At 38.6% G+C, this 13093-nt stretch overlaps 1 protein-coding gene across 1 annotated transcript in view; it reads right to left on the bottom strand.

The window, feature by feature from the left end:
- Positions 1-11776, bottom strand: part of LOC5567342 (EF-hand domain-containing protein D2 homolog) — a 66376-nt gene extending 54600 nt beyond the window's left edge. The window contains exon 1 of the mRNA XM_001651722.2: positions 11006-11776. Coding sequence (XP_001651772.1) covers positions 11006-11175 — 170 coding nt within the window. The 5' untranslated portion in view covers positions 11176-11776. The remainder of the gene's footprint in view (positions 1-11005) is intronic.
- Positions 11777-13093: the final 1317 nt, after the last annotated feature.

Below are 13093 nucleotides of genomic sequence, written 5' to 3'. Positions count from 1 at the left end.
CAGTTTTGCTACCGGGTACATTCCCAGATCCTGTAAAGTTTATCCCGAAAGGAGGCCGTGCGTCGTATGAAGAAGCGAAGAGTTTTAGACCAATCAGTCTGACCTCTTTTCTTCTGAAATGTCTGGAACGCATTATCGATCATCACATCCGTGATGTTTATTTGGCAAACATGCCTCTTCATGTGAATCAACATGCTTACCAATCTGGAAAGTCCACGGTGACTCTTTTACACAAAGTTGTATACGATATCGAGAAAGCATTCGCTCAGAAGCAATCCTGCTTGGGTGTTTTCTTGGATATTGAGGGTGCCTTTGATAACGTGTCTTTCGATGCCATATTGGAAGCCGCACGAAACCATGGGCTACCTACAATGATTACCAATTGGATTCATCAAATGCTCAAAAACCGACATCTCTTCTCGACATTGCGTCAAGCAGCGATTCGAAAATTGAGTGTTTGCGGATGCCCCCAAGGGGGTGTCTTGTCACCACTTTTGTGGAATCTCGTAGCTTATACGCTATTGAGGCAACTCAATAATAGCGGTTTTCCAACATATGGATTTGCCGACGACTATCTAGCTCTGATAGTTGGTATGTGCATAAGCACCCTATTCGACCTGATGCAAAGTGCTCTTCAGGTAGTCGAGAGTTGGTGTCGCCAATATGGCCTTTCGGTTAACCCGAATAAAACATCTATTGTTCTTTTTACGGAAAGACGAAACCGCGATGGAATTCGACCTTTACGTCTTTTTGGCACTGAGATTAATGTGACTGATCAAGTAAAGTATGTCGGAGTAATTTTAGATTCCAAACTTTCATGGACAGCTCACATTGATTTCAGAGTCAAAAAAGCTTGTATGGCCTTCGGTCAATGCCGGCGAACCTTTGGTAAAACTTGGGGCCTCAAACCCAAATATATCAAATGGATTTACACAACAGTTGTTCGACCAATATTGGCATATGGATGTCTTGTGTGGTGGCAAAAGGGCGAAGTGAGAACAATCCAATCAAAATTGGGCCATCTCCAAAGGATGTGCTTGATGGCGATGTCTGGTGCGTTCTCTACAACTCCCACAGCAGCGCTCGAGGCCCTTTTCGACGTTGCGCCACTACACATATATCTTAAACAAGAAGCACTTTCTTGCTCTTACCGTTTATGGGTACTGGATCTACTGGAAAAAAATCCAGTGAATCGTAGATCTACACACACTTCGTTGTTTCCACTTTTGGTGAATTAGGACAAAATTGTCCTTGCTCCAAGTGATCTCACAATTGCTTGTAACTTTCCTTACAGGACATTTACCACACAATTCCCTTCACAGGAAGAGTGGACGTCTGGCTATTTGGAAAGAAGTATATCAAACAATATAGTATGTTACACTGATGGCTCCTTTCTTGAAGGAAGAGCTGGTGCAGGAGTATATTCTCGTGAGCTAAGACTGAATCAGTTTTACTCACTTGGTAGAAACTGCACCGTTTTTCAGGCGGAAATATTTGCCCTTATGTGTGGAGTGCAATCAGCACTTCAACAGCGCGTAATGGGTAAAGTCATATACTTCTGTTCAGATAGTCAAGCTGCTATAAAAGCTCTAGCTTCGGCCAACTCAAGGTCGAAGCTTGTTATCGCATGTCGAACTCAAATTGAGGAACTGAATTCAGTCAACTCTGTAACTCTTGTATGGGTACCTGGCCATTCTTCCATCGCTGGAAATGAACTGGCTGATGAGCTAGCTCGCGATGGAGCATCGCATGACTTCATTGGCCCTGAGCCGGCTATTCCAATTTCGAAGTGCTGGGTAAAGCTTCAGATAAACTCTTGGACGGCAACTCAGCACAAGCAATATTGGAATAGTTTGGAGTCATGTCGTCAAACAAAATTGTACATTACTGAGCCATCTCCAAGGGTGGCGAAGTATTTAACAAATCTGTCAAAGCATAATTGCAGTCTCTTGGTCAGAGCGTTGACAGGCCACTGCCGACTCAACTATCACATGGCAAATATTCAGCGTGCTGACTCATTTGTGTGTGATAGTTGTAACTCCGATTATGGAACTTCGTATCACCTGATATGTAACTGTCCAGTTTTTGCGCAAATGCGATTCCAATTACTTGGTAAACACTTATTAAGTGAAACTGAATTCAGAAGCCTGAATCTTCAGGACATTCTGTTATTCTTAACCCGCTGTGGTAATGAGCTATAGGCTCTCTTTACGCTCTTGCGTTTTGCAGTGTCCTTTTTAGGGCGCTGTTCGAACCCATTGTGGTATGGAGCTACATGCTCTCAATTCGCTTATGCGATTTTCCCTCTTCAAGGGACCCCACTCCTATTTCCTCCCATCTTTCCCTTCCTTTTCTCTCCCATCGGGTAGATGATGAAATAGGCTCAAATATGGCGATGGCACAAATCTCCCAACTGGTGGGGAACGTGCCTTTGGAGCCGGCCTTCTGATACCTGATACCTGTAGAGTTAATGCTTTTTTGCTTGACAGCTCTTGAAATATGTCGAATAAAAGCAATGTTACATCAATGTTGTTGATATGCAGTAGAATACGTGCAATGTTATAATGTTTGTAATTACTTGGGTAAGTTTCAATGTCGCGAAGAAAGAAAAGTGGACCACGTGGGGATTTTTTGTTGTGGTGGTTTGAAAATTTGATGAAAATATGTTAAAAAAATGCTTATATTTGAGAAACTTTTCATGAATTTATATTTTTCAAATGTATTTCTGAAACATATTGCATGTTGTGTGGCATGGAAATTTGGTTAATATTTCTCTGAAACTCTCTAATGTAGTTATATTACTTGTCTTGAGTCCCTATCAGAAACTACTTTACAGTTGACTTTCCACATATTGAAAGGACCACTGAAGTAGAAAGATCTTGATATATTGAGCAGAAAATCAATCCAAATGCGATTGAGCGGACATTAAAGCCATCACCACTTCATATCTCGATATCAAAATGTTTTACGTGATTGAAGTTTATCACGATAATGCAGGTTCCAGGCTTAGTTGAAATTTCAATTTTATACAAACAGCTTTCTATGGGGAAACCCCTCGCTTTCATCAGAAACTTGTTGACTTCAAAAACAACGTATTCCTTCACAATAGATATTTCTTACAAACACTAATGCATAAATTTGTGTTTGTAAGAAATATCTATTGTGAAGGAATACGTTGTATTGAAGTCAAAAAGTTTCTGCTGAAAGCGAGGGGTTTCCTTAGCCGAGTGGTTAGAGTCCGCGGCTACCCAGCAAAGCCATGCTGAAGGTGTCTGGGTTCGATTCCCGGTCGGTCCAGGATCTTTTCGTAATGGAAATTTTCTTGACTTGCCTGGGCATAGTGTAGTTGCCACAAAAATGGCAACTCTGGCAAAGAAAGCTCTCAGTTAATAACTGTGGAAGTGCTCATAAGAACACTAAGCTGAGGGGCAGGCTCTGTCCCAGTGAGGACGTTAATGCCAAGAAGAAGAAGAAGACTAATGAATTAAATTAATGAAAATGCACTAGACGCCAACTGCTGAGATGATGTCAATGTTGGAAAACATGGTCTTCCAAAGCTAAATATGATTAGGAATACACATTTGATTGTGCACACACCTGTTAAAGTATGTTTGGAAATTATTATGGAAAGAGCCGACCTTTTGTATTCTACCTTCCATTTTTTAATTATATTGAAAAACTATAAACCTCTTCTATAGTACAGTGAATTTGCATGTAATATGAATTCATGGCGCCAAGAAATTACCGAATTGATTCATGCAACTGTATTTAATAACAGAGTAGCAGTGTTGCTCCAATAGTTATTATATTATCATATCGGAATGCTACAGACATTGAAATCAATAATACTTCATTATCAAGACGTCCAATCAAAATGTTGCCTTCAACAGAATATTATAATGAAGAATTGGAGGGCCGAAAACCAAAGGGGTTGGACTTTTCCGTAGTGAGACCAGCCATTTATCAAATGGTTTCAAATTTTGAAGGTTTGATTTATACCATATTTATCATCGTTTTAGAATAGGAGAGCAGAAACTTATAAATTGCATCAGTTTGATATTGTACGCATATAGGGCTCTGCATTGTTTTGATTTTGTATAGCATGTTGACGTTTACTGGCCATGTTGTTTACTAATTTTATGAAATAGGGAGAGGAGGTAATTGAAGTGGAACTTTTGAATTGATTAGTCTTATTGCTATATTGGCTGAAGAATAATTATGCCTGACATTGAAAATCGTTTTCAACCATTAAATATGCAAATAATAATACAAAAAACGTTCTCTTTTGGCACGAGGTCAAATCGCGAGTTCGAATATTAAGCGCCCTGCTTTATTTTTTTTTTTATTTGAATGCCGCCATTGACCACGGGCATCAATACACCGCACAAAACAAACCATTTTCACGCGTCAGTAGTGCATAAATTTCCATAAGTGGCGCGCGGCTGCCCAGCACGGTCACGACGCCGCGCTAAATGCTCACACGTAAAACAAAAATCCACATCCAAACTGGATTCGCTCCATTTTAATAGTTTTCCCACGTAGCCATCGGATTGTATTGTTGTTGAAGATGCAAAACGGCATCGATGATCGTCGTCGCTTACTGCGATGAGCAGGAATTTTATGCAATCAATCGACGACCGACTAACCCGCATGGTACCTCCTGCGCTTAGTAGGCCCCTTTATTCGAAAAAGCCTTTTGCCTTTCCCAATCGGTCGGCAGGCAACCCAACTATATGCAGCTATGCTAAAAATGAAGCGATTATGTATCAATTTGGCACCGTACCAAAAGTGGTTGACGCGTAATCTTTCGGTTCCAGTAGCTTGATGGGCTAGAGGAGGGCGCCCAATCGAACCCTAAGCGCTTGTCGTGTTGTAGCATTTCGCAACTACCATGTCTTCCACAGTCAGAGACATCGAAAACGAAAATGTAACATTCGTAACCTTTCTTGTTTGGATTTCGAATGACAGGCTAACGGTTGAATAATGGTACCAGTATAACGTATAAGATATATCTCCATCAAGCTACTGATTATGGAACAATGCGTGACACATTTTGGTGGCGATAGAGCAGCGCCAGTGCCTCCATGAGGTCGTTGCTCAATGTCCAATCCAAGTAAACTGGTCGGTCTTGTCTCGAACAGGAAGAAAAACGTAGTTCACATATTGTGGTGCACGAATGCATATCTAATCAACAATGCGACTGGCCACCATGGAAACGCCCAAACCATGGGAGATTCAGAACTAAACTCCTGTGTAGATATTTCTTTGTGCATTCAAACTTGTCCACTGCATTCCGATTACTTAAGCCGCAGAGTCATTGGACTGTCACCGAACACATGAACAGAATACCAATCATAGTAGCATGTGCTTGTGTTTCGTAAGTTGCTATTACTACCAAGATCGTCCGTTTATCTCGCTTGGTTAGCATCGAAGTATGTCATGCAGTCAAACGTGAACAATCTGTATCTGTTACTGCTGCAGTGAGATTGCACATTTGACGTGCGATAATTAGCAGCGAAATGACACTTTGGGTTGGTTTGGTTCTGCTAAAACAGGTGAAGTCCAGTAAAAACAGAATTGATCTCATACGTCATATGTTACGCGATGAAAGTGATTCACGTAATGAAATTGGGTCAACTTGGACTATCATATAACACGTGTCAGTTTCATGCATCAGCAAGGCACAGGTGGTCAATTTAAGTTCAGTCCGGATAGATGTAGCTGCAAATTCAAATTTTCTGTCATCTGTCCCATTGACTCGGGCGGTTGCATAAGGGCTAGTTTTATGATGCTGCGGGCAATGGCGGCTGCAAGTTGGGAAGTAACCCTGATACGCATATAAGTAGTAGGTACGGCTAGCTGCTTATTATGGAGCTGACGAATGGCTGATATATGCGAGCAAACTCGTGCAATCTTTTTCAGTGTGGTTTTGTAAGTCACGCGAGCCTCTTCTAGTAGCCCTTGACTCGACCGGTTGCTATCGGTTACTATACTACTACTGACCGCTAATTGAGCGGCCCATTAAAACATATTTTTCCCGCAGGCGATTTTACAATCATTTAACGCGATGTTGTGTGAATCAAAGTTGCAAGGCGGCTTCTGGATGAAATAATAATCAATATCGATGCTTATTATTTATATTTCAGTTTTTTCTCCGTTCTCCGTTTTTTCCACTAGACCCAATTTTAGTGACTCAAAATTACGTCGTCTATTTGCAATTCAGTTTTAGGTGGAGTATGAAATTGTATGCGTCATTAATGATCGTTACTAATACATCTTACGATTTCGAAGAATTGAAAACCATTTGTAAACCTAACTGACATACTTCTGTAAATTGTGATACTTTTCCGAATCAATATAAACTATGAGTACTGCATTTTATTTCACTGAAATTGTGAGCAACAAAGTAATCACGGCTGCCTAAGAAATGATGACCTACTTAGCCTTCAGAGTGGATTTTAATCTAGTATTCTTTTTTGGTCTCGATCTCTTTTCTTCTGGGTCTCTCCAATAGCTAGATTTGGAGAGTCAACTCAGGTCCGTCACACTCGGGCTCAGATTGGGTACCACTTCTAGTACTGCATTTCGTCCCTCGGTAGTACAAAAGGTACCCAAGTTTGACAGATCGCAGTACACTTTGCGCGGCATTCTAGATTACCTTATGGGCCATAAAATGTTGGGCAACTGCAAGGGACATGGAGGTCTTTAATTTGTCTTTGATCAACTGCTTGTATTTTAAAGTGAAGATGAATCGCCATAATTTTCAAGAGCACACATCTGGAGAACCAAACGTCTGTTTAAGAACTTGATCGATTTTTCACTTGCTGGTCCAATCCAATCTCCCATACTTTCCTTACCATCATTACGATAAAAATAGTGGAATTTTCAGCATTTTTGTTGATGACTTTAAGGCGGCCTTGTTCCAAACGCGTTAGTACTGCAATGTAAGTACAGATTTATCATATCATAGTAATGAACAATGTTGCTGAAGAAACAAATCCTATTTGTTTGAAATGTTTGATATAGATTCTTGTTCATCATTCTTGTTTCAGATTTCGCTCATTTATGGAAAGTTATGTTATGTTCAAATGTTTATTATAAAATAACTGGGGACGGACCTGGTGTAGTGGTTAGAACACACGCCTCTCACGCCGAGGACCTGGGATCGAATCCCATCCCCGAAATAGTCACAAAAAATTTCAGTGACGACTTCCTTCGGAAGGGAAGTAAAGCCGTTGGTCCCGAGATGAACTAGCCCAGGGCTAAAAATCTCGTTAATAAAGATAGAAAAAAAAATAAAATAACTGTTGAGTCGATCTATTTCTATGTCACAATGTAGCTCCAAGTATAGGTAATCAATAGCAAAATAAAATGAATATGAGAAACTTTCACAGAAAATTATACAATTACATTTGTTACTGCATCTTAGTGTTCCTATTTCCGCTCACGGTAAACAGATTTCATGATGAGTATAGTAAAAAAAATGTTTTTTTTTTAATTTTGTCATTAATCTTGATAATTTTTATGGTCAAACCATATCAATAGCAGCAATAAAGTAGGCTGTATACTAAAATCGACACTTTTCAACATTTTGTTAGATTTTTTGCATGAGCAAAAATATATTCGTGTTCAGTCGAGAATGGATTGCCAATTGGTGAGCTCGTTCCATGCTTATTATAACACATTTTTCTCGTTTATGTAATTTTCAAACAAACTATGGATGGTTCGGCACTGCATGTGTCGACATAAACTCTTAATTTTCGATTCAAATAGTTTTAATATACACATACCTTTCTTTTGGGATTACTAAAATAACTATTGAATGGTTCGACATTATAGATGTCGGTGTACTCTATTAATCTTCTATCAACATTTTTTCACCGCAAGACAAAAATGTATAAAAAGCAATTCTCGCTGAAGCCAGGCCACCATCGGAACACATCGTTAGCCCATTTTTCACAAATCACAGCTATTTTTTCGCGTGATATGTCTTATATTTTTCTTGGAACACATAGCAAACTTAGTGGCATCGTATAAAGGAAGGATATAGAGCGGTTCCACAGAAAATGACGACTTTTTACCCAAATTTCATTTTTATATTTTTTGATTTGGATGAAATTTTGCACATGCTTTCTTTATGCCCAAAAATGCCTTTTTGCATCATCGGTTCGCCAGGCCCGTCCCCAATATGACAAATATGACTACCAAAATCTTTTCGGGGAAGTAGGTTATTTGTGGAAACGGAATGTTCAGGTAACTGATATTTGGGGAACTGGCGTTCAGGAAAACGACATTCGGGGAAAAGTAGCACAACCATTTTCTCCAGTGTTTGGTTTAGGAATGATTTCCATTAGAACTCGTAAATAAATTCTTATGATTCCTTTTTCTTGAGATGAACCAGCCTAGGGCTGAAAATCTCATAAATAAAGATAATAGTAATAATAATTCTTATGATCTGTGGATCCAGTGGATACGAGTAAATGACACTGAAGAAGACTGCAAGTGGTAGTCGAAATACGCGTATCTGTCAAAGGATAAGCATTTAGGGGCGAAATTAAAAGGTACAAGGTACTCCATCTACTTTTAAGTTTCTCTATTGAGATTCTGCTCAGAGGATTCGATTATATTAATACGAGTTAAGCAATTCATGTGTTCATAGGGGGATCAAGTGTCTACCAACTTTTCAAACGCTTCTTAAAACATGTGATTGTGAGAACAAATTTTAAAGTACTTTTTACGCAATTTAGAATCGTTTCACATTGTATGGGCTGGCAAAATATGTTTACTTGAGAGCCTGTACAGATATCTCGTCAAATTATGATTTCCCAGCAGAGTGAAAGCCGCATCAATAAAACTGGTCCCAGTCACCTCCTGCTTGTTTTAAGTATGTGCTTTAGAAATTCAGTTGGAGATTTTCGCACGGATTTCAGAAATAATGTTCCTAGGAATTCTATTACTTATTCAAGCCCCACTGAGCAGAATCTCAATAAAGAGAATTTTTTTTAATTATTCTTTTTCCTGAGAATTCTCACATGGATTCTAGAAAGTCAAAGGTTTCTCGTCACGAAAAGAAACTGTACTACCCATGAATCGAACCACTGGTTAATCAGCTACAATGAATATTTTTCAGTTGAACAAACTGTTATTCAGCTTAAAATGTTACTTGAGATTCATGTTTGATATATATACGTTACTATGCATATAAAAATTAACAGGCTTCGTTTAAAAATGGTGTGCAATAACCTGATGCAAATTTTGAAGTTTTTGCTTTCCTATGCTTAAACGGTGTCAATTATGATGAAAATCATTCTCCCAAAATTTGAAGTGATTTGGAAGAAATTTGGTTGTGCACACGGCATTTGAAGTTTATATGGAAATTACTATGGAAAAGCCAAACCTTTTGTGTTCAGTCCTCTATCTGCTCGTCATAATAATATATGAAAAAGCGAACACACTCTTCCCATTTAAAATCTTCACAGCTACAACTTTACCGAAGACCACATTTTGTTGGGACTTAAGAGTAATTTGTTATTCTTGATTCCAAAGTCTAAACCATGCTGAGATGATTATTCAATTACCTCCAGAGCAACACTGCTTTTTTGCTGTAGAACATAGTAGCCTGGATTACTTTGATCTATTCTTCCCGCCAGGAGCACCACTGTTGCCTGCCGAGCAGTTGGTTAAGCATGCAAAATGCAAACCCACTTTATGATTATGAATAACAATTTTTCCTGACGTCCGATCAAAATGTGGTCTTCGGCAAAGTTGTAGCTGGAAGATATTGACATGAGAAGAGTGTGTTCACTTTTCCATATAATATTATGACGAAGAGATAGAGGGCTGAACACAAAAGGTTAGCGTTTTCCATGGTAATCTCCATATAAACTTCAAATGGCGTGTGCACAGTCTCATTTCTACCAAATCACTTCAAACTTTGGGAGGTTGCTATTTACCACAATTAAAATCGTTCAAGCATAGGGGAGCCAAAATTTCAAAATTTGCATCACTCTAGTGTGCAAACATATAAAGTTGATGCAGTCCCATATTGAAAAACAATGACATGCGTTTTTATATGAACTTTCAACCCAAATAGTAACTGCAAAACGTGAATTATGTTCAAGTTTGCATTTTTCCCTGATCAATAAAAGCAAAACTGAATTATCTGTGCGGTAATGCTATATGAATATGACATGCAGAAATGTACCAGAAAATTATGAACATTTGTATGAGACGACAAACTTCAAACTTTGAGCGCTATTTTCTTAATGCGTACTTTTTCTAAATGGGACAGTTATGCCTTTATAGGCAGTGGATATCTGAATATCAATATTCTGTTGAAGTTCAGAATATATATAAAGCTGTTTCATTAGTTCAATAAGCTTCAATTAATTTTCTTAGAAAATAACTCAAGAATTACAAAACTATCGTGAAAATGATCAATTAAATACATTCATTTGGACTTCCTCCAATTTATGAGCATAGTACAAAAAATAATGCTTAATTATATACCTTCCTTATAGCTAACTCGGATTTCATGTATCCAAATAAAGTTTTTGGAGCGACTTAAAATGCTCAAATCTGATCATCAGCAGAAAAACAAAAAAATATATATTGAAATTTCAAGCAACGTTTATTTTTACTCTTTAAAGCATGTACAAATGGAACAGTAAAGATTAGTTACACATATTTTGTATTACAGAAAGATAGCAAAAATATAATTGCAAAAAAACTATGTTTAACTATACGATTCTACCCGCAATGTCAATTGGGCTCCTTCTTATTGTCCTGACCTACCATTCTTCGTAGCCTACTGCAGCAGGCTGTGCGAGGTACATTCTACTCACTTGTAGACGCCATGGCATAGCCTGCTTCTGCACGTCCACTTCACCATTCGTAGCAGGATGAGAACTGCCAACTGGCAACGAATGCCGTACAAACGTAAACCGAGAAGGATAACAAACGGAAACCGAGAAGGATAACAAAATATAATTATACGTATACTCACTTGGAGAAGGTCGCCTGGTAGTCCTTAATTTCCTTCCGCGAGAACTCGTGGAACTCGGTGTAGACATTGACGACACGGTAAGTGTGCTTCACTTCTTCGCCATTTTCCAACGCATCGTTGATTTGCTGGCGACGGTTCAGGACCGAAAAGAGCTCCGACTCAGCTGACATTTTATTTTTATTCCTGCACCACTATTACGCCTTTTGATATATTTTTGTTGAGATCAATTGAAACCACTCTTCTCTTGCTCCTTTTTACCACCACAATCGAACGGAAGCCGACAGGACACGACAGGAAATACGCCTACACACGATACGAGCACTAGACACAATCACGTTTTCACTGACTTGTATTGTGGGGATTTTTCCAATTTAATTTATTCAAATTGGTTTTTCCTTCACTGTTGGGGTTGAATGCAGTTTAATTGAATTGCATTCGACACATACGCCGATGAAGTTGAACTTTGCTGACTTATTATTGTTGCACTTTTTGTTATCGTGAAACCCCTGTTTAAACGCACCGGGAAGCCTCGCGGTCGTGTATCGGTATGCAAATGCAAAAGCTACTACGATGCCCTAACAATGAACCTGAGCGATTTGAACAAGGGAGGCTGTGTGCTTTTCTAAGCCTACTACTATTGATTGCCGGACCCGGGAGTGTTATTATTATGAGAATATGAGCACTTGATGTGTTGTTGTGAAGGAAGAATAGATGCAGCACAAGAGAACACGTTTCGAAGCCACCGTCTCGGTCGAAAGTAGAAGTGAAACTGAAAATTCAAACGATACACGACTCTTTAACGGCTTCTCCGTCTCTCGTCATGCTCGTCGTGTATTCTCTCTCTCTGGACGAGCATAGCATGTGGAGTATTCTCTTTGAAATACAGTTAAACTTGTTTATGTTGATATTGTTAATTTTACATTTAATTAATTACTAATTTTCAAATAATATATAATGGTACTAAATCTATACATCATTTGAAGGCTATGTTATACTCCATTGACTTCCGATTAATCAATAATTATCACTTATACGCTTAGAATCAGTCGCAAAGTGCATAATATGTAAATTTTACGTAGTTGTCAGAAATCCGTATGTCTATTGATGCTATTTTTAGTCATATTAATAACAACGCGATCATGTTATAAGAAAAAAAAAAACAAATAATTTTTATAACTGCGAAAATGATTCTAAGTGTGTACAGGTAATAAGTCCTTACTAAACAAAATATCCTTATACAGCAACATATGTTAACGAAAATTTGTCTACACGCGCATATGCTGCAAACAGCTGCAAGTGCATTTTGCGGTTGAACGAACAATCAACGTATTTTCTCTATAAAAGGTCATGTTTTATGCTGACCGATGCTATACTCTCTCTCCCTCTCTTGGCTCGCTCATTCAATTGCTCTCCGAATTTATTTTGGATTACGATTGAATAAAACCATGCAGCATTGAGTGTAATATCTACGAGGAACAATATAAAAATTCTGTTACTTTTAAAATGTTCTAAAGTAGTCTTTGCCTCTAGGAGTTAGGCTGCAGTATTAATTATATCTCTAATATCAAGAATATCAGGAGCTTCGAACTCAGACGCGCCGATGCTATCCAAAATAGGCTTAGATCGCGTCGTTGAGTGATTAATTTTAAGCGTGCGATGTCTGATTATACACCTGCCTGGATGCTGTGCGTATCGCTCGCAGATAGTAAACTCCAACCAAAATGTATAGACCATACAAAAAAAAATCACATGCTAGTCGGGCTCCACGGATAAACATTCAGTCGCAGATAATAAAGAGATAAAGCAAACTGGAACGACACCAGATTCGTTGACGATGGTTAATACGCTGCCATGCTCCGAAAGCCAGTTCAAGGTCGTTTAGTAGTGCGGAGTCATGTGTTTGTATAGATCTATATAATCTTAGAGATGTTGAGATGCGACCTTGTAAAAGGACAATCACGTTGTGAAACAATAATTGTTACTCGTTCTTCTGCTTTAAAAGGACAATACAAAACAGTGCATTGTTTTTGAAATGTCTCGGCCTGTCTTCCACACATAGGTACCGAAATGTTCCTTGCAGTTCGTGAA

The sequence above is a fragment of the Aedes aegypti genome, chromosome 2 (genome assembly GCF_002204515.2).
Source record: "Aedes aegypti strain LVP_AGWG chromosome 2, AaegL5.0 Primary Assembly, whole genome shotgun sequence".
In the NCBI taxonomy this organism is placed as follows: domain Eukaryota; kingdom Metazoa; phylum Arthropoda; class Insecta; order Diptera; family Culicidae; genus Aedes; species Aedes aegypti.
Note: the sequence above shows the minus strand (reverse complement) of the source record. Positions and strands in the feature narration are given on the sequence as shown.